This window comes from Hemiscyllium ocellatum, chromosome 19 (assembly GCF_020745735.1).
Source record: "Hemiscyllium ocellatum isolate sHemOce1 chromosome 19, sHemOce1.pat.X.cur, whole genome shotgun sequence".
NCBI classification, from domain to species: domain Eukaryota; kingdom Metazoa; phylum Chordata; class Chondrichthyes; order Orectolobiformes; family Hemiscylliidae; genus Hemiscyllium; species Hemiscyllium ocellatum.
The window spans coordinates 25899185-25918836 of NC_083419.1; the positions used below are offsets into that span (position 1 = coordinate 25899185).

General features: G+C 37.7%; 1 protein-coding gene across 1 annotated transcript in view; it reads right to left on the bottom strand.

The window, feature by feature from the left end:
* The window catches only part of ptprq (protein tyrosine phosphatase receptor type Q), a 181552-nt gene that overhangs the window by 131753 nt on the left and 30147 nt on the right, over window positions 1-19652 (bottom strand). Inside the window, exons 9-14 of the mRNA XM_060840057.1 lie at window positions 14944-15104; window positions 14174-14282; window positions 8889-9115; window positions 5875-5944; window positions 3105-3304; window positions 457-694 (exon numbers count right to left, since the gene is read on the bottom strand). Of these exons, the coding sequence (XP_060696040.1) occupies window positions 457-694; window positions 3105-3304; window positions 5875-5944; window positions 8889-9115; window positions 14174-14282; window positions 14944-15104 (1005 nt within the window). The remainder of the gene's footprint in view (window positions 1-456; window positions 695-3104; window positions 3305-5874; window positions 5945-8888; window positions 9116-14173; window positions 14283-14943; window positions 15105-19652) is intronic.

Below are 19652 nucleotides of genomic sequence, written 5' to 3' on the forward strand. Positions count from 1 at the left end.
AGCAAATGATTCACTGAGCATCACTTAAACAGTCTGGAGTCAGACTTCCTGTCTGCCATTCCATTTCCTTCCATATATCCTTTCTCACCTCCCTTTCTCTTCCCTTCCTTATTTCTCACACGTTTCCTCCCACTTCCACACTCTAACTAATTCTCCTCTACCATTCATAGTCTCACTGGAATACGAGTGTGAGACAACCAAAATTGTCCACAGTACTTCAACTAAGAGGTGCTCCTCATTTTTGAGTCAATGTCTGTAGACAGCAAACTTTTAACATAGTGTTCCCTCATGTCCCACTGCCTTATTTTCCCAATAATCTTGTAGGTCCACTCACGTGTTTCCCCAGATGTTTAATATATAACAGTTCCCATAAACAATTTAAGACAGACATAAATTAAGACGGCAAGAACTATAACATCCATTATAATCATCATAAAACATTCTCTTGGTACTTACGCCATTCTGGTGTTCTAAAGAGAGTACTTGCTGTCTGGCCTTCTCCTTCTTTTGTAAAGGCAGACACTTCACACAGATAGGTGGTGTATGGTTTCAGTTGATCCACCATAATGCTGGCAAACTCAGGTGATGTTTGTTTTTCTATTGGATTTTCTGGTATGACTGTTAAAAATCCATTACTGGTTGGTGGGGAAGATGAAACTGATGTTGCAGGAGTGGTGCCTGTTGAACTATCATCCTATGTATTGAAAATCAATGTTAATTTATAAGTTAAAGTGTATCAATCATACCTTAGTATTTAGAATAGTAACAAAAAGATGAGTTCCTTAGTAACAAATGTGTTGAAGGGTAATTATCAGATCATTGGTTTATTTTGACAAAAATAGACAGAAAGCTAGATATAAATAAATTCAGCCCCTTTAGTTAGGGTCTGCTACATGGCAGTTACAAATAGAATGAAACATAAAAATGATTCTTGCTTACACCCAGTAGGTCAGCTCAGCTGGCTGGATGGCTAGTTTGCTGTATACCTTGATACTAACAGTGTGGGTTTAATCCCATACTGGCTGATGTTACCATGAAGCTTCCTCCTTCTCAACCCGTCCCCTTACTTGAGATGTGGTGGCCCTCTGGTTAAACCACCACCAATCATTTCTCTTTAATGAGAGAGTTGGACTAGGGTGATTTTATTTACTTTAACTTCCAAATCCTGGAGCGCACTCAGGGCTAAACCCTGCCCACTGCAGAGCCAGTAGCAGTCCTGATCAGATGAAATCTCAATGAGGAATTTATGTGCTTGCCATCAAGATTCTCAGAGCCTTCATGACAAGGATTCCTGGCTCCAAGAGCTGTTATCCAGATGGAGGACAGCAGCACTCCAGTGTCCTCAAGGGCAATGGCCACTGCTGGGACTGCAGGTGGTCCAGGATGATGAGAAATCATGGAGACTTTGGAACCAAGTGAGTGGGTCAATCTTGCAGGGCCAGACAGATAGGTTCTGGCAAGTGAGGCAACCCATGGGTTGGCTTTTGTCATTAGTAGGTCCTTCTGTTGGGCATAGGGTGCTGGAATAGAAGCCTCCATTGCACAACAGCCAGCCAACGATAAACCTGTTGCCACTGCAAGTGACATTAGCCCCCCACTGCATCCCAAATGCCATTGATAGAATAACAGTAGTGGTGAGAATGAGATCTTTTTGTAACCATTAATTGGCTGCAAAGGCCTCAATTGGTCTCCTGGCAAGATGACAGCTCTTAACGTTCCCCACAGCTCACTTATATCGGTGTGAGTTGGAAAGGCAACAGATAGTCCACCTCATGATTTCCTGTCATTCCATAAAAGGCCATTAAATTTCACCATCAGAATTTATTAATCAAATAATGACATTCAATATAGGTAATTCCTTTGATTTAAATCATGTATTGAATAAACTGCAAGATGAACTGGCTTCTATTCAGTCCATGAAACCACTGACAGAGCTATCCACTGAGAACACATAGCTTTGAGTAAAATTAAAGATACATGTTTACATATTTGAACCTTCTTTTTAGAGAAAGTTCTCGTTAGTAGTATAGTATCCTCTTCTTGCGGATGTAATTAGTTTCATTTTCCAAGACATTACCTGCTCTTCTAATGCTTGCAAAATATAAATTATAGAAAGATATGACAAACTACACTTGATCTTACCGATGCTATTTCACTGGAGTTGACCGTGAATTAGTAGAACATTCTACCTTTATAAGTGTGGGCAATGGGAATTTTTAAAGTTCCAGAATACAGGAATAAAAAAAAATATTTAGAACAGGAAGCCTTCACATATAATCTGTTATGTACTCATATGTAAAAGTATCTCCAAGATTAAACCACAAAATTGTTATATATCTGGATGGATGAAGGATCAGTTAGTAAGGAGCCTCAAACACAGATAAAATGATGATGCTGTAGTTTCCTCTGAATATTGGAACAACGTGTGCCCCAAAGAAAGCACCATGCAGAAAGGCAGAGCTATGGAACTGCAGATGGCAGCAGACTATCGGTAAACCTCATGTCAACGCTGTACTCTAACAACAGATAGGAAAGATTAGAGACAAGAAGCTCTGAAAAGAATGATTGCAGCAATTTTCTGGTCAAATTATTTCATGTGAAGGTCAAAGTTATGTAATTACAGTTCATGTAGACCACCGTGCAGCAAAATAGATAGGGACAGATTCACTTGAGGGACCTGATAGAAGGCAGAGGTTAGACAGAGTGAGGAGAATACCAAATAGTACAGAATCAGACGGCTGAAATAGTTTGACTTTTTTTTCTATATCATTCATTTTTCAAGTTACATGGGAAGGACAGGTCAATTTTGGGGATTATTTACTGATCTATATTAATCAAGTAAATGTTGATATATGTTTGCAATTAAATACCATTTGTGATTATAATATTTCATAACAGTATATTACAGACACAAGATTTTTAAAAGTAATTGGCAGATTGAAATTACGATTTAATATATCGTGAAAAAACCTAAATGTGTTTAATCTTTTCATGCTGCCAACAATGATCTTTGGATACAATATCATATATTTTTAAAATAATTGCAGTATTATAGCCATAAAGAGTTTAAATACAGTACATACCTTCAAATGCTTTTCACCTACCTCACACTGTGGTAATGTATTTGGGAAAAGGGTATCAGCATTCACTGATATATTCTTTGATATACGTCCACTTCTTACGGACTTTATAATTATACTGAAATATGTAATTTTCCCATTTGGTCGTTTAGGTAGAAACCATGTCACATTAGCTGTTGTATGGTTGACTACTGTTGCAGTAAGAGATGAAACTGGACCTGGAGCTAGGAAACAAGTGTTTGAATATATAAAGCGAATGATCTGAAAACTGTTCCCTCCACATGTAGACTATGTTATGCAATCCTGCTGATTTATTCTGCTACTATTTTAGCATGAGATACCAGTCCACAGCACTGGCAAGCAAAGACTGAGCATGAGCAACATAAAACAGGATGACATCCAGCAAAATTTAAGCGAATGTGATGACTATGGAACTTCTTGCCAACATAAAGAGTAGATGGGGATTTTCAGTTTTGGTTTCAACTGCCTAGCAGATTAAAAACATTCAGGAAGGTTATATAGACCCATCCTGATTATTCTTCCTAGTAAATGGCTCAGAAATTTCATGTAAGTTTTAGCATAGATGATTTGAAATAAGGCAAACTAAGAGTTTCTAATGAAATACAACCTATTCATTTCTTCTGGCTTTTCTAATATTATATAGAACATCCACAATGCAGGTTGATCATTTCCTAATACCAACCTTTATTTTTGGATTTGACAGGTTCGTTTGCAGCTGGACACCCTTCCAGCCTCTGTCCTTCTCCTTTTATTGACATTGGGGAGTGACATTTATAAACAATGGCTTGCCTGCAATAATGGTTGAGTTATACTGTTCCATAGAAAATGGAAAATAACAAATGCAGCACTCTACTCGTGTTACTGGACTAAACTCACTAAACAGCCTAGCAATCACTGAAACTAGTCAGTGAGAAATTTTCTTTAATAGGTCCTATGAGTTCATGCCTCGATCTAAAAGTTCACACACACTTCCTGTGGGTCATGTAAATAAATTAAAAACCTCTGTGACATCAATTTATTAAAAAGTCTTTCAGCATATATTGACTTTCTTCATTTTCATACGGAGACAACAAGTTAGTTTTTTTTTCCATGACTGTTCTCTAAAAAGAATTAACTCTGGGGGTTGCAACCAAAATATTTGCTTTTGTTTAGAAATGTCTCCTCTCCCTAACTCTATGCAGTAAGAGTTATGTATTCCAATCTGCACAGCTCTGACTCATGCAGGTTATCTGTGAATGAATCAATCTGACAATATACAAATAACACCCTTTGAAATGTATAAACCTTTTTTATTGTCTCAAACTTTTGTGAATATCTCCAATTTCATCAATAACTTAATCTTATAATTCCAATACACTTATTGAACATCATAAATAACCTCAGTGTCCTACTTGCTTGAAGTTATTTTTAAGAAGATCAAAATTTACAGCAATTTGCAACCCATGCTTTGTGGTGATAATGATGGTGAAATAGCCAGAATTTGCCATCATTACCACCATGGAAATAAGAGGAGTTTCTGTCATTAGTACTGGATAATGTGAACATCCAAAAACTGTTGTCAATGATTCTACCTTCCTCTACAGAACTTACTGTTGAGTTCCCTCCTAACACACAATCCCTGAGCAATTAGTGAATTGATGAGAACTTTCACTTTTATGTTGTGAGACCACTTTTGAAAAACATTGAGAAAGGGACCTTGTTGAATCAAGTGTCTCTAGATGGTAAAGTGTACTGAGTTCATAAATGTTATCCTTGCTGGTTCTAAAAAGCAAATTTTGTCCTTAGATAATATCAAATTTCTCTATTAGTTTTTTTTTTAAAGACATATATTTTGAAAATAACACATTTTAAAATTTCTGCTATTTTAGATTCTTTCTTAATGTAGTCATAATCATTTTACTTCTAATTTGAAAAGTGAAATTAAAATTAAAGAATACTCTCAATGAGTATTTGCTATCTGTGAGAAACTTTGAATGTGATTGGCTGGTTGCTTACATCACTGTCATTGGATGTTTGGAGATCACCTTAACTTGATGCCCCTTCTATTAGGAAACATGGAATTTGTGACACAGAGATTGACAGATTAGGTTAAAAGGGCGCAGACTTGAGATAGTTTGAAAAAGAATCAGAAGTGAAAATATGAATTGAGTTTGTTTTTTACATAGCAACTTGTCATAATCAGGAAAGCCTGTCTGAAAGGATAGTGGAAGTAGATTTAATAGTAACTTCCTTAAAAAGGAAAAGAAAAATGAGGCAATGATAAAAGAGCAGGGGAGTGAAGCTAATCCAATTACTTTTGGGAGCTGGTGGAGTCAAAATGTTCTGCTCTGGGCTGTACAATTTTATGAGCCTCAATATTTTTCAAGAAAATTTTGAAATGAAGGAGAGAGATTAAAAAAAAATGAGGGGCAATATTTTTACACAGAGGCTGGTTCGCATGTGGAATGAATTTCTTGAGGAATTGATGGATGTGGCTACAATTGTGTTTAAAAGACATTTGGATAGGTACATGAATAGGAAGGGTTTGGAGGGATATGGGCCAGGAGCAGGTAGGTGGGACTAGTTTAGTTTGGGATTATGTTCGGCATGGACTAGTTGGACTGAAAGGTCTGTTTCCGTGCAGTATAACTCTATGACAAGATCAGCAAAATATTGAAATATGGTACCTTCTTAGTTCTTCTCTTATGCAATGCATTGATCAGTGACACTTTAAATACCAATAAGTTGAAGTAGTGTAGAATGGATGCAAAAATTCTAATGTTACTGAACTTACCACTTTCTGCAGTTACAACTTTCCGAAAAGTACTAAAAGCTCCAATGCCAGCATTGTTTTCAGCTGCAATCTAACAACGTAAATAAAACAAGTTTTAATCTGTTCAGTTTCAATAGAAGATATAACTTGGTGAATTGATTTATTTGTAATCTATAAAGAACTAACTAGTTAAGATAAATGGCCACATGAATTAATATTTGAAGAAAATTTCAATAAAGGAGCACAATATACAGAAATAAGTCAGCTCCACATTCTACAACATAATTAATAATATTCAGATTCAGTGAGTAATTCTAACAGTTTGGATTGGGACATTTTTTCTTCAAAGCTAGGTAATACTAAGCAATGCCAACAGCATGATTCCAGAACTTAAAGACAACTGTTGCAAGCAAATCTCTTCAAGAGCATGCTTTTCTCTCATTACCATTGAAATACCTCCACAGCAGCTGATATCCCTCACCAAGTCACCCTTTATTTACATGCGGAAAGCCCTTGCACTGATCCAGCCCTCTCAGAGCCAGCTCTCCTAGTGAACAGAACCTCTGACACTCCTGTTTATGTCTGTCAGCCAGGGTCCCTGATTGGACCAAATTAAACACCCCAGTCAGCGAACTCATTTTCTATGAAGTCCACCTGGCTGACCTCATTATAATCACTACAGTATATCTTCTAGTAAACCTTAAAATTGTCTTCACTAACTTTCACAAAAATATGGCAGGAGCAGAGTCACTAAACAATTCAAGAACATTCTAGGAGCCAGTGTTATGCAATGTAGTGAAGGGTCCTCCTTTCAGAATGTGGAGCCTATGAGAAGTGCTGAAGTAAATTGAATGAAGGCTGCTGAAAAGTCAATAGTGTGCAAATGTGCACTGATACTTCAAAACTTTTTTCAGGTGATATTGGCAAAGCTAGCATGGCTATCATTTAGTGCTTGTCCCTAAATGCCCCAGTTTGAACTACCCCAGTAACAGTGCTGCTGGAGATGCAGTTAACAGATGAGAAAGAAATACGCTGTTCTGCATAAGATTATCAAATTAAGAGTGCACAGACAAACACTGACATGATAACTTTGTTTTAAAATGTCCATTAAGCTGTATTTCATTTTAAGCTTATGGAGCTCCAAAAAGGAACAAAATGTACGCTTTTAACTTTTGACAGATTTGACACATACATAGGTATGTGTAGTAAGCCACTCCAAATTGCTGCCAGGACAATGTCTTTTTTGACCAACAATGCAATAAAAGGGACAAGGAACAAATAACAAGCATAATGGCATGGTAAGAAACCTGCAGGCATGATTTTCAGGAGCACATGTAAATTGGCTGTTCAGGATATATTGCTCTCACATATTTTTCCTCAAATTCTTCACTCCAACAATTGTCCCGACTTTTATATATTGGTTGGGAAGACAGTAAGGTAGTCACTTGACATGGTTGAGCCAAGTTCATGAAAACATGAATAAATGAGACCCAGTCTGAACTAAAATTAACCTGTTGTCAAAAATCACGAAAAATCAGATGTATATCTCATGTTTGATACAGTTAAAAATCACACAACACCAGGTTATAGTCCAACAGATTTATTTGGAAGCACTAGCGTTCAAGGTGGTGCCTCTTCATTGGGTGGTTCATCAACCCAGTCCACCCCAGTCCAACACCGGCACCATTAAACCATGTTTAATAGATATGGAAGTTTTATATATTACAATGGAAGTTATTGCAATTAGTTTTTGGAGACAATGGCCTAGAGGTATTATCACTGGACTATTAATACAGAGAACCAGATAATTTTCTGGGGACCCAGTTCAAATCCTGCCATGGAATTTGAATGTAATTTTTTAAAATCTGGAATTAATGATGACCATAAATCCAACGTCAATTTTTGGGTAAACTGATCTGGTTCACTAATGTCCTTTAGGGAAGGAAACTATCATCCTTACTGGGTCTGGCCTGAGTGTTGACTTTTAACTGCCCTCTGGGCAATTGGGGATGGACAATAAATGCTGGCCTGGCGACTGGCACCCATATCCAGTAAGTGAATTTTTAAAAATGTTATCTGCAGATTATGAAACTTAGGGAAAACAATGAAGCTAGACATGAGAATATACAAAAGAATTATATTTCAGGTAACAGCATTTGGGGCAGAGAGCAGAGAAAAAGTAAAAATATGTGGCAGCAGAAGTGGAGTGCTTAGTCTCTCCATCTATCGCTCTCTCTCTCTCTCTCCCAGTTTCTTTTTGCCTCTTGAAAAATATGCCTTGTGATGAAACAAAGTGAAGAAACATCTATTCACCACAAACTCAAAGATATTAAATAATGTTGCTCCTGCAAAGGATAGAAACTGTCAGTTAAACAGTTGTGGTCTTAAGTTATGCCTGACATCTCCAGGACTGTAAGGACTTTTTAAATTGCATATTCTTGATCTTCCTTTTCATACAAAATGTTCTTCTTGTTGTGTTTGTGTGTATTTGATGTTATGTTTTATTCCTTTGCTTAGGATTAGTAAGCAATGAAATTCTTCTTCCTTTCATGGAAGAAAAGCTTATCTTTGGCTCATTATGTGTACTTGAAGAATAATACATCTATGTGCAAAATTATTTTTTAAAAGTTGTTGCAGTCAACCAATGTATTAACTAAAGGGGTACTGATCCATCCTTCCTCTCCCACGTGAAAAAAATTGGGGGTTCATCAGAATCAATCTAAAAACTAACAAAACTATTGCAATTCGTACACCTGGTCATAACACAATCAAACTGCTGGAGTTTTCCATTGAGAAAGTGGTGTACTGGCTTGCTTTGGCAACTATGCCTTATCACTGCAATAGTGCTCAATTGATTGGCAAATGTTACTGCTATTGTGGCTTTTAATTATCTCAAAATAAAATTCAGTGATGACATGCATAGCCATTGACAATGCTAAAAATATAGTGCAGGTAGAGTGCAAGTCAGATAGCAATGTGAGCAATAACTCAAAAGCAGTTTTCTTTATGATGTGCAGCAGGAAAAATCGACTTACCCTAATCTTATAAGCTGTCCCTGGTTTCAGATTATTAAGAAGAAATTCAGGGGTATCTGCATTTGTTGAAACTTGGATAAAGTTGGCTTGCTGCGCAGGACAAACCTCTTTGTACTCTACTCTATAGGATAAAATTCTTCCATTTGGACGAGAAGGTAAGCTCCATGCCAACATTATAGCTGTAGCACCAATGGGGCCCACTGTAAGACCATCTGGAGAGGCTGGATCTGCATTGAAATACATTTAAAAATTAAAACTCACATTCAATACATTTATAATATATTATGAAAAAGATTTGAGTACTCATAGGGGTAAAAATGGTAATATAGATTGTATATCTATCATGCTTGTGAAATCTCACATTTGAAATACACTGTCTGCCAAAACATCATATTAGAGACAAAGAAACTGCAGATGCTGGAATCCAAAGTAGACAGTTCCAAAGTAGAAGAACACAGCAAGCCAGGCAGCATCAAGAGGTGCAGAAGTCACCATTTTGAGTGTAACCCTTCTTTAGGACTGGGGGTGGATGTGGGGTGAGCTGCAGATAATGGGGGAGACAGGAACAGGATGGTGAAGTGTGGATAGGTGAAGACAGGTAAAGGGTACTACTTGGTTTGTCAATGGGAGGAATGAATCAGGTTGGTGGCAGGGAGCAGTGGAAGGAAGGGGATGGGGCTGGTAAGGGAGTCAGAGGATGGGGAAGGAAGTTACTTGAAATTGGAGAACTCAATGTTGAGTCTTCTGGGCTGTAGGGTGCCGAGGCGGAAGCTAAGGTGTTGTTCCTCCAATAGGAGCTGTGGTTTGACGAGTCCGAAGACAAAATGACAGAGAATAGAAATACTTTCTTTCGTTTATTACAAACAGATGTATACATTGGGTGGAAATTTCCCAGCCACATATCAATGGGAGAATCCTGTAACACAGCTAACGTGGAGCTTCCCAGTATCGAGAGCAAACACTTCTCATTTTCCAACCAGATGTTGAACAGCCAGAAGAGATTCTCACTCATGGCAAGAAGCTCATTTGCATGTCCTAGCATGCATTTACATCTTCATTATTACCTAATCTCACTTCACTAATATGTAGCTTCCCATTCTTCCAGCTGCTACATGGAATCAGATGGTGACAATGCCCAACATGAAAGGCAGAATGTTTACGTGGTGGCTTTAGCTTGCTGCTTGCTCCTTCAGCTTCCATCAGTCACCAGCCACTGCCTGGGCAGGAACTGTACACAGCCCCGTCCACCATGACCTCCAGGCTCCCATTGGAAAAGCGAGATGCCAATGTACCTCTGCCAAATGTGTTTGGGGAAATTGGCAGGATTTGTGCAGGGCAGATGTGAACTGTCCACTTAATTTGATGCATGGCTGGGCTTTCCCTACTTTCTGCTCTCCAGTGCCAGGAAATCAGGGATGTCCCAGAAGTGGCCAGTACTTCTGCCTGAAGTGAGCAGGACAGTACAATGAATGGTGCACTACAAAGAGTTATTGAGGCAAGTTTGGAACAATACTGCATGAAACTAATGAAGGCCTTGGACCCCCTCCATTAAACTTTCAGAAAATAATAGTTTGACTATATCTGGTCAGCTTCAGTCTAAATGGAACATTTTCATACAGAATATGTGGCATAGGCAGAACGTTAAGAAAACTCCTAAAATTCGTTCTTGGGATTTGTGAGTTTTTTCTGATTATTCAATGTTTTACTTGCAATGACCAACTGAGGTGCTGGAATTGGCTCCTCTTTTTTTTAATTCCTCTCTCAGTCAATCACATAAATGTTTTAGTACACAGCTAACACACTTCAATTATGATAAGTTCATTAGAAAATGACGGATTCAATTACCAAGATTTTTTCCAGTGACAGAAAGGGGAATTTTATGACCAATTAATCCTGAGAAAAATAATTTGAAAAGTTTCACGATACACATCAAACACAAACATAAATAATAAATTTAAAAGGAGATTATCTGGTACAAATAATGAAAGGCAAATGTTACATAGTTAAACAGTTCCAAGACTCTGAGCTATTAGAGTTTTAAATCTAAGGCCACAGCTTATTAATTATTGACTGTATCCACAGCAATAGTCGAATCTGTAGATATCAATTCCTTGGTGAATCTTTGTTTTCCGAAGTTGCTTCTCTACTGTAGGCTGTTTTCCAAGTCACAGAAAATAGGACATAGAACAGTACAGCAAAGGAACAGCCTCCTCGGCCCACAGTGATGTGTCGAACATGACACCAAATTAAACTAATTCCTTCTGCCCGACCATGGTCCATATCCCTCCATTCCTTGCATATTCATTTGCTTATCTAAAAATCCCTTAAATGCCACTATCGTATCTGCCTCCATCACCATCTGTGGCAATACATTCCAGACTCTTACCAGTCTCTGTGTTAAAAAAAAACTGGCCCTCACATCTCCTTTGAAATTTCCCCCCTCACCTTAAATGCATATCCCCTAGTATTAGACATTTCAACTCTGGGAAAAAAGATTTGTCTGTCAACGCTATCAATACATCTCATAATTTTATAGATTTCTATCAAATCTTCCCTCAGCCTCTGCTGCTCCAGAGAAAGCAACCTGAGTTTTTACAGCTTCCCATTATAGTTCATGCCCTCTAATCCAGGTAGCATCCTCGTAAACCTCTCCTGCAGCCTCCCCAAAGTCTCCACATCCTTCCTGTAATGTGTCTACTAGAACTGAGTGCAGTACTCTTAAGTGTGGCCCAACCAAAGTCTTATAAAGTTGCAATGTGACATCCTGACATTTGTACTCAGTTCCCCAACCAGTAAAAACAAGCATGCCATATGCCTTCATTAACACCCTATCAAGTTGCATGGCCACTTTCAGGGAGCTATGGACTTAAACCTTAAGATCTCTCTGTACATCAATGCAGTTCAGGGTCCTGTCATAACTGCATATGTTTCCTTAACATTTGATTTCCTAACGTGCAGCACCTCACACATGCCTGGATTAAAACTCCATCTGCCATTTCTCAATCCATATAGGCAACTGATCTATATTTAGCTGTATCCTTTGACAGCCTTCTACACTATCCACAACTCCACAATCTTTGCATCATCTGCAATTTACTAATCCACACATCAACATTTCATCCAAATATATCACAAACAGCAGAGGTCCCAATACGGATTCCTGCAGAATACCACTAATCACAGACTTCCAGCCAGAAACACCCTTCCACCACTACTCTCTACCTTTTGCGGGCAAGCCAATTCTGAGTCCACATGGACAAGTCACCATCGATCCCATGCATCTTAATCTTCTGGATAAGCCTACCATGAGGGACCTAATCGAAAGCCTTACTAAAATCCATGTAGACAACATCCACTGCTCTACCCTCATCGATCATCTTTGTCACCTCCTCGAGAAATTCAATCAAGTTAGTAATACATGACCTGCTCTGCACAGAAGCCATGCAGACTGTCCGTAATTAGGTCATGCTTTTCCAAATGAGCATAAATCCGATCCCTAAGAATTCTCTCCAACACCTTCTAAACCACCTATGTGAGATTCATGGGTCTATAGTGTCCTGAATTATCTCTATTTCCCTTATTGAACAGCAGAACAATGTTAGCTACTCGCCAGGCTTCCGGGACCTCTCCAGTGGCTAGTGAGGGAACAAAGATCTGAGTCAAGGCTGCAGCAATCTCCACTCTTGCCTCTCTCAATTACTGTTGAAGAATGGTTCAGTGTGTATTCCAGAGGCCAGCTCCATTGTCTTTCTAAGCAGATGGCATGCCTTTCATCTCTAAATTTGTGAAATGATCACACATGCAAGAATCAGAATCTTCAACTCGACTGCTTTATTCTCCTCCCAAGATTGTAGGAGACCATCAAATTGACTGGTGTTCAATGCAGTTTCCAACAATAAGCCATTTAGTGACATTATCTTGTACATCAGACTCCACTTTCCACTTGGTGGAAGCTTGTACAGTTTAGTTGCATGGTGCTGAGAAGGGCCTTCCATAGATAAGTGTTGACTTATTTGCCAACGTAGATGTGTAATGTAATCTGGGTCTTTGTTATCTCAATATTCCCACCTTCCATAATCACAATCCTGGAAGCAGCACTCACTTGTTTTCCATTGCTTGGTACTCTGAATTTCAGTGAGGCCAAAGCCTGAAAATGTTAAGAGCCTCCTACCTAGTAAAATAGGCAGCCGACTCATTCAGTCCTCAAAAATCAAGATCTAGATTATTATTTCTTGTAAAAGGAATTAAATCTAGTTATTAGATATTATTATATATTATTTTCTACACATAAGATTACAGGAATCCTGAAATACTGTGGATAGCATCCTTGCCTCTGAGCCAAACATTCCGGGTTCTCATCCCACCCAAATGGTAACCAAAAAAATGTGTTGATAATATTGTCAAAGGTTATTGAGTGTCAAATCCTTCAAACACAGAAATAAAACGCAGCAAGAGTGGGAAGGATTGTAATGGAAGTAACATTGGAATCTTTACTTTTGACAACTCCGGAGTACAACATGCAAAGGTGCACATTGTCACAGCCAATTAGACTCCAAGTGAACTGTAACACATGGCTATCATATATACAGCTATCTCGTATAAGATTATACTTCAATTTGATATATTTTATCCAGATATAATGCTGACATACATTAACATACACCCACAATGAAATATGCTAATATAATTAACTTACTGAATATGGGATAAAACACAATCAATTGCAACATTTACTGACATATTATCTAGCTTATTAACAATACTCAACAATCAATGAAACAAAAATTTCAGAATTTATTTACTCGGTCTTCTGCCTACTCAGGTATTGTCTCCTTTCTATGATCAGGAAAAACAATTCACATTTCATTTTTTTAAAAAAATCAAGTGTCATAAATTATAAATTTTACATTTGGAGGCCATCTAGTAAAAGTTTTAGTATAGAACTGTTTTCCATGTTTTTTGTGCAGGTGGTTTAAGTATATATTTTATTGTAATTATATTCCAAAATCCAAAACAAAGAATAGAAGAGAGAGGTTATGTTTGATATCATTTACTGAAGCATAATATAACTAACAAACAGCAAACCAGTGACAGTTGATCTTAAAATCATTTTTGTCAAGATTTTATGACCACTTGCATGCCCATAACTCAGTAAAATATTGTCTGTAAAGATCCCATCAATGTTTATTCTTAATTTTTGTCAAAAACGCTTTGTTAGTTGATTTAAAGCCAACTGAACCATGTAGTATTGCGTACAGTTTATTGAACATAGCAAGTCTACTTACTTGTTTCACGTGTCATGAATGATCTGCTGACAGATTTGCTAAATGATGAAGAAATTGAGGAAACTGTGGCGGTGTATTGCATACCTGGGGTAGCATCAGTAACATCAGCCTAACAGAGTAAAAAGACAAAATAACTGTTATTATTTGGTATGAAGTTCTGGCTGAGCAAAAAATACTTCACATATTTTGGATACATTCTTTAGCCATAAGATGCATCCAAGAAGTTAGTCAATTTTCATTTTCTTTGAAACTACTACCTGCACATAGTAACTCTTGATTCAGTTCGATACTTTAATAACTAAAAATGGACATTATCACGAATTACAGAATATAAAAGTTTATTTTTAGAAAAATACCTTTATCTGTGCAGCTCCAAGTATGAACGCAGTGAAAGATAAAATGCACAATATCATTATTGCATTTACCTAACACCTTTGTCAGACTAATTCAACTTTACTCTGTCGATCAGAAAGGAATACGAGCCACATAATGAAATATTTAAGCACCCTGCCAGGCAGGTGCACAGCTAATGCTATTGTGCTCAATATCACCACATTGCCTGTATTACACTATTCATGAATTTCTAGTAGATGACTGTTTCTCAGGGAATGCTCTGGAATGATGTTGCCGGTTTTATCAGAAGAAACAAAATAGAAATACAATGCAATAAACTGTGTTAGGACCAATTATAATTCCGACCATGAGTACAGAATTAATGTCATGAGAACTCTTTAGACTTGGCAATGCCAATAATATCATGAAGATCATACCTTGAAATTGCCATCCCCCAGGTCTGTGACATTGACCAAGCCTTGGTCAGGAATGAGAATCACTTTATAATAATCAACATGTCCAATAGGTGCTCTCCAGTATAAAGTAAATGTTCTTGGTAAAATATTTGAAACTTCTAGCTGTTGAGGCCTTTCAGGTTCTTGAAATAAAGCAGATTATATAATAATGTTTAACCAATATTTCATTGAATATATTTATTTCTGCAGCAACTACGTGCTGTAATGAAAATGTTGTTATGAACCTAGTAGAGTTACGACTAGAAAGTCAAGACTGAGTATAGTCTTCAGGTGAAAGTAGATTAGACAGAAGAATAACTGGGCCACAGTATACAAATGTATTTCAATGTTCATATTAAACTCATACATTATTATTTAGAGGCATAGGGTTACAGAAATAAGCAACACAGAAACAGCCCCTTAGTCCAACTTGTCCAACTTGTCCATGCATACCAGATATTCTAGATAAATCTAGCCCCATTTACCAGTACTTTACCTACATCCCTCTTACGCCTTCCTTTTCATATGCCCATCCAGATGCTTTTTAACTGTTGTAATGTACCAGCCTCCACCACTTCCTCTGGCAGCTTATTCTATACACACACTACCCTCTGCATGAAACATTTGCACCTTAGGTCCCTTTTAAATCTTTCCCCTCTCACCTTGAACCTATGCCCTCTGGTTTTGGACTCCCCCACCCCAGGGAAAAGACCTTGGTTATTTACCCTATCCATGCACCTCATGATTTTATAAACCTCTATAAGGATACCCCTCAGCCTCTGATGCTGCAGGGAAAACAGCCCCAGCCTGTTCAGCCTCTCCCTGTATCTCAAACCTTCCAACATGGCAACATTCTTGTAAATTTTTTCTGAACCTTTTCAAGTTTCACAACATCCTTCCTATAGCAGGGAGATCAGAATTACACACAGTATTCCAAAAGTCACCTAACCAATGTCTTGTTTAGTGTCAATGTGATCATTCAACCCCTATACACAATGTACTGACCAATAAAGGCACGCACACCAAACACTTTCTTCACTATCCTTATTAATACCTTGTTTTGATAACAGTTATGGTTACTTGGAAAACTTACTGCAATTTGACTAGCACAGAAGAAGAACTAAATGGAGCATAGCAGCAATTCTTCAGAAAAAATGAAGAAAAGGGGATATGTATGGATGATGTATTATAGTCCCATCATTGATTGCAAGTCAAAATAGTGAGACAGTCATAGAGTTGTGTAGCACAGAAACAGACCCTTTGGTCCAACTCGTCCATGCTGACCAGGTATCCTTAAATTAATTTAGTCCCATTGACCAGCTTTGGCCCATGGGCAATTTTAAGTACACACACATGAGCTTGTACTACTATGTTGTTGAAATATATTTGAAATTTAAAATTCTTTAATTACAGACATGTGCAAAATATTATCTGTCAAGCAACTCAAATTTTAGTAATGTTTCATATAAGGATGTTGTAAACTTGAAAGGATTCAGAAAAGATTTACAAAGATGTTACCAGGATTGGAGGATTTGAACTATGGGGAGAGAACTGAATAGGCTGGGACTGTTTACTCCAGAGCATTGGAGGCTGAGACCTGACCTTATAAAATCATGAGGGGCATGGATAGGATAAATAGACAAGGTCTTTTCCCTGGGTTGGGGGAGTCCAGAGCGAGAGGGCATAGGTTTAGGTTGAGAGGGAAAAGGTTTAAAAGAGACCTAATGAGCATTTTTTTCACACAGAGGGTGCTGCATATATGGAATGAGCTGCCAGAGGAAGTGGTGGAAGCTGATACAATTACAGCATTTAGAAGGCACCTGGATGTGTTTTATAAGGAAGGGTTTAGAGGGATATAGGCCATGTGCTGGCAAATGGGACTAGATTAATTTTGGATATCTGATCAACATGGACTAGTTGGACCAAAGGGTCTGTTTCAATGATGTACAGCTCTATGACTCTATGACTTTCTGAGGCAGCTGTGGAGGAAGACTTTGAAAAAAATTGACTCTGTAATCCCAATAATTGCACCAAGGCTGTGCCTGCCATGAAATCCTGAGGTGGTGATACGAGCAGATTTTCTGAGGTAAAAGGGAAATTTCCTGTTTTGATGAGCAGCTTCCTAATGGTATATTTCAGACTCTCAAAATTGCATTGCACCTACAATTCATCATTTTCTATGATCGTGTTAATCTGAAATCCAGACAGGAGTTAAAGTAGCCTTATCATACCAATGAAGAATGAGCCAGAATTATTAAAATATATGAAAAATAGTTGGGGTTCAAATCAAGGGAGCAAGATTTAATTTTTACTGGCCAGAACTTTGACAGGTCAGTGGTAAAATTGTTATATTGCTAATTTCAGTAATTACGTCGAGATTTTTGTTGCCCTAGAAGATGTTTGGCAGATCTGAATTCAAGTGATCAGTATTCCAGTCATCGGAAACAGATGGCGGGAATGATGATTTAATACAAGACAGGCTGATATAATGTTTTTTGCATCTCAGTTCAGGTTATCATTGTTGGTTTCTGATCTTGACCATCAAACTGGGGCAACAGAAAGTTAGCAGTAAAAAAAACTGAAATTCAATTTAGCACTCATTTTTAATGCTGTCAATTGTGGTTAATCAGCTTGAAAGTGTTTTTGTATGTCATTCCTTCAAAACACAGCCTCCTCCCCAGTTCAGGTGGCTGCAGTAGACAGTTAACCAACCACAAAATTGCCTTCAGCTCGCTGCTTACTTCAGACAGGCAAAGTTGTTGATTAATACGTACTCATAAGGTGCTATAGTCATTAGTATTTCTTCAGCTCATTTGCTACATTAACAGATTGAATTTCAAAACAGTATCACTTTTCCAAACCCACTATTATTAAAGAAAACACAGGTTATTTTGTGTTAAATTGATGAAGCATAGTGCTTTACCGCGCAGAGATATATTAATTTCCAAAAACTAAATAAATCCACAAATGCTATATTCTGCTTTCTGTAAAACAAAATTTCCAACAGTCAATTTCTCTCAAAATCAGCAAGGATTATCAAGGAGTTCATCTGATTGGTTTGCTTAATTAGTCTCATTGAATGTACCTCGCTGCCAAATTGGTCCTAGATTACTCATTCTTGTAAAAATTTTATCTTGGAAATCAGATTTTAAAATCAGTAGATTTTAGAAACATGTTCTACAGAGCTGATATTATCCATATGCTGAAGTGATTGACACATACTGAAACTGAAAGCTCAATGGGCGGGAGGGTAACGGTAAAAGGATAGACTGTTCATCAGGTGGCCTGATATATCTCGTATCCCTAACACACCAAGATTTAATTTCAGATTATAGGAAGTGCAGGTAGGACTATTGAAACTGTCTGTTGTGAGCATGAGTAGGGAATAATGAGAAAAACAAGCAAATAAATGTAGCAGTAATTATTTACTGTCAGACTCATCCTGAGGAAGCAGGCAAGGAAGGGGAAACTATTGAGACAGACAACTTGACAAAAGGTCACAGATATGAAATATTAACTCTGTCTTTACCTCCATGGATGCGGACAGCTCTCTTGAGCATTTCTAATATTTTCAGGTTTTTTTAATTACTGTTGTCCTTGCTGACACCTGGTTGCACATTAATTAAAAAAGTATCATCCTTGTTTTAAAATCCCTTTTACTTCCTATATCCATATCTTTCTTCATAAGACCATAAGAAATAGGAACGAGTAGTCCATTTCGCCCCTCATGTCTGCTCCACCATTCAACAAGATCATAGCTGATCTGATACTCCTTATGACCAATTTGTTCCTTTTTATTAAACCCTTGATTCCCACAGCCCTGAACACTCCCAGATATATACATGCCTCTAATTCTGAACTCTTCATCATCCCTGACTTTAACCATGTTTCCACTGGTGGCTTATCTTTAAACATCAAGTTCCTGAGCCCACCCTCCCTGAACCTCACTGCCTTTCTTTCTTCCTTTCAGATGCCCAATAAAGCTCATCATCATCATCCAGCATGATGTTAAATTTTGATTGATACCAACTGTAAAACACATTTGGACTCTTCACTATGTCAACAAAGTGCTTTATATTACTGCAAGTTGTTTTTGTCATCATTCATATATAATAATGTCTCCACTTAAAACTGTAATTAATTAGTTGCACACTTCTTTGGGAAATCTTGATTTCTACAAATTTCTCTGCCATTTCTCCCAATTGCTATTTGAACCTTATGAGGAAAACCCTAAAAAACTAGGGTGTCTGCAGCCCTTCCACTGAAACCATCATTGTAGGTCAGATCTCGAACAATGACAAGATAGAATATAGGAAAGAAATTGAGTGTTTAGTGTAAAGATAACATTCCCTCCAACAAAGTCAGCAGAATGAAGGAACTGATCATTGACTTCAGGAAGTGGAATGGAGGGCAAGCCCCTATCGACATCAATGGAGCTGAGGTGGAGATTATCGAGACTGTCAAGTTCCTGGAAGTGATCATCAATAACAATCGGTCTTGGTCTACCTACGTTAGGTTTCGTTCAAGGAAACACAACAACATCTCTACTTCTGCACAAGGCTAAGGAAATTTGCCATGTCCACAAGGACTCTGACCAATTATTATAGATACATGTAGAAAGCCTCCTATCTGGATGCATCATAGTGTGGAATGGTAACTGCTCTTCTCCAGACTGCAAGAAACTACAGAAA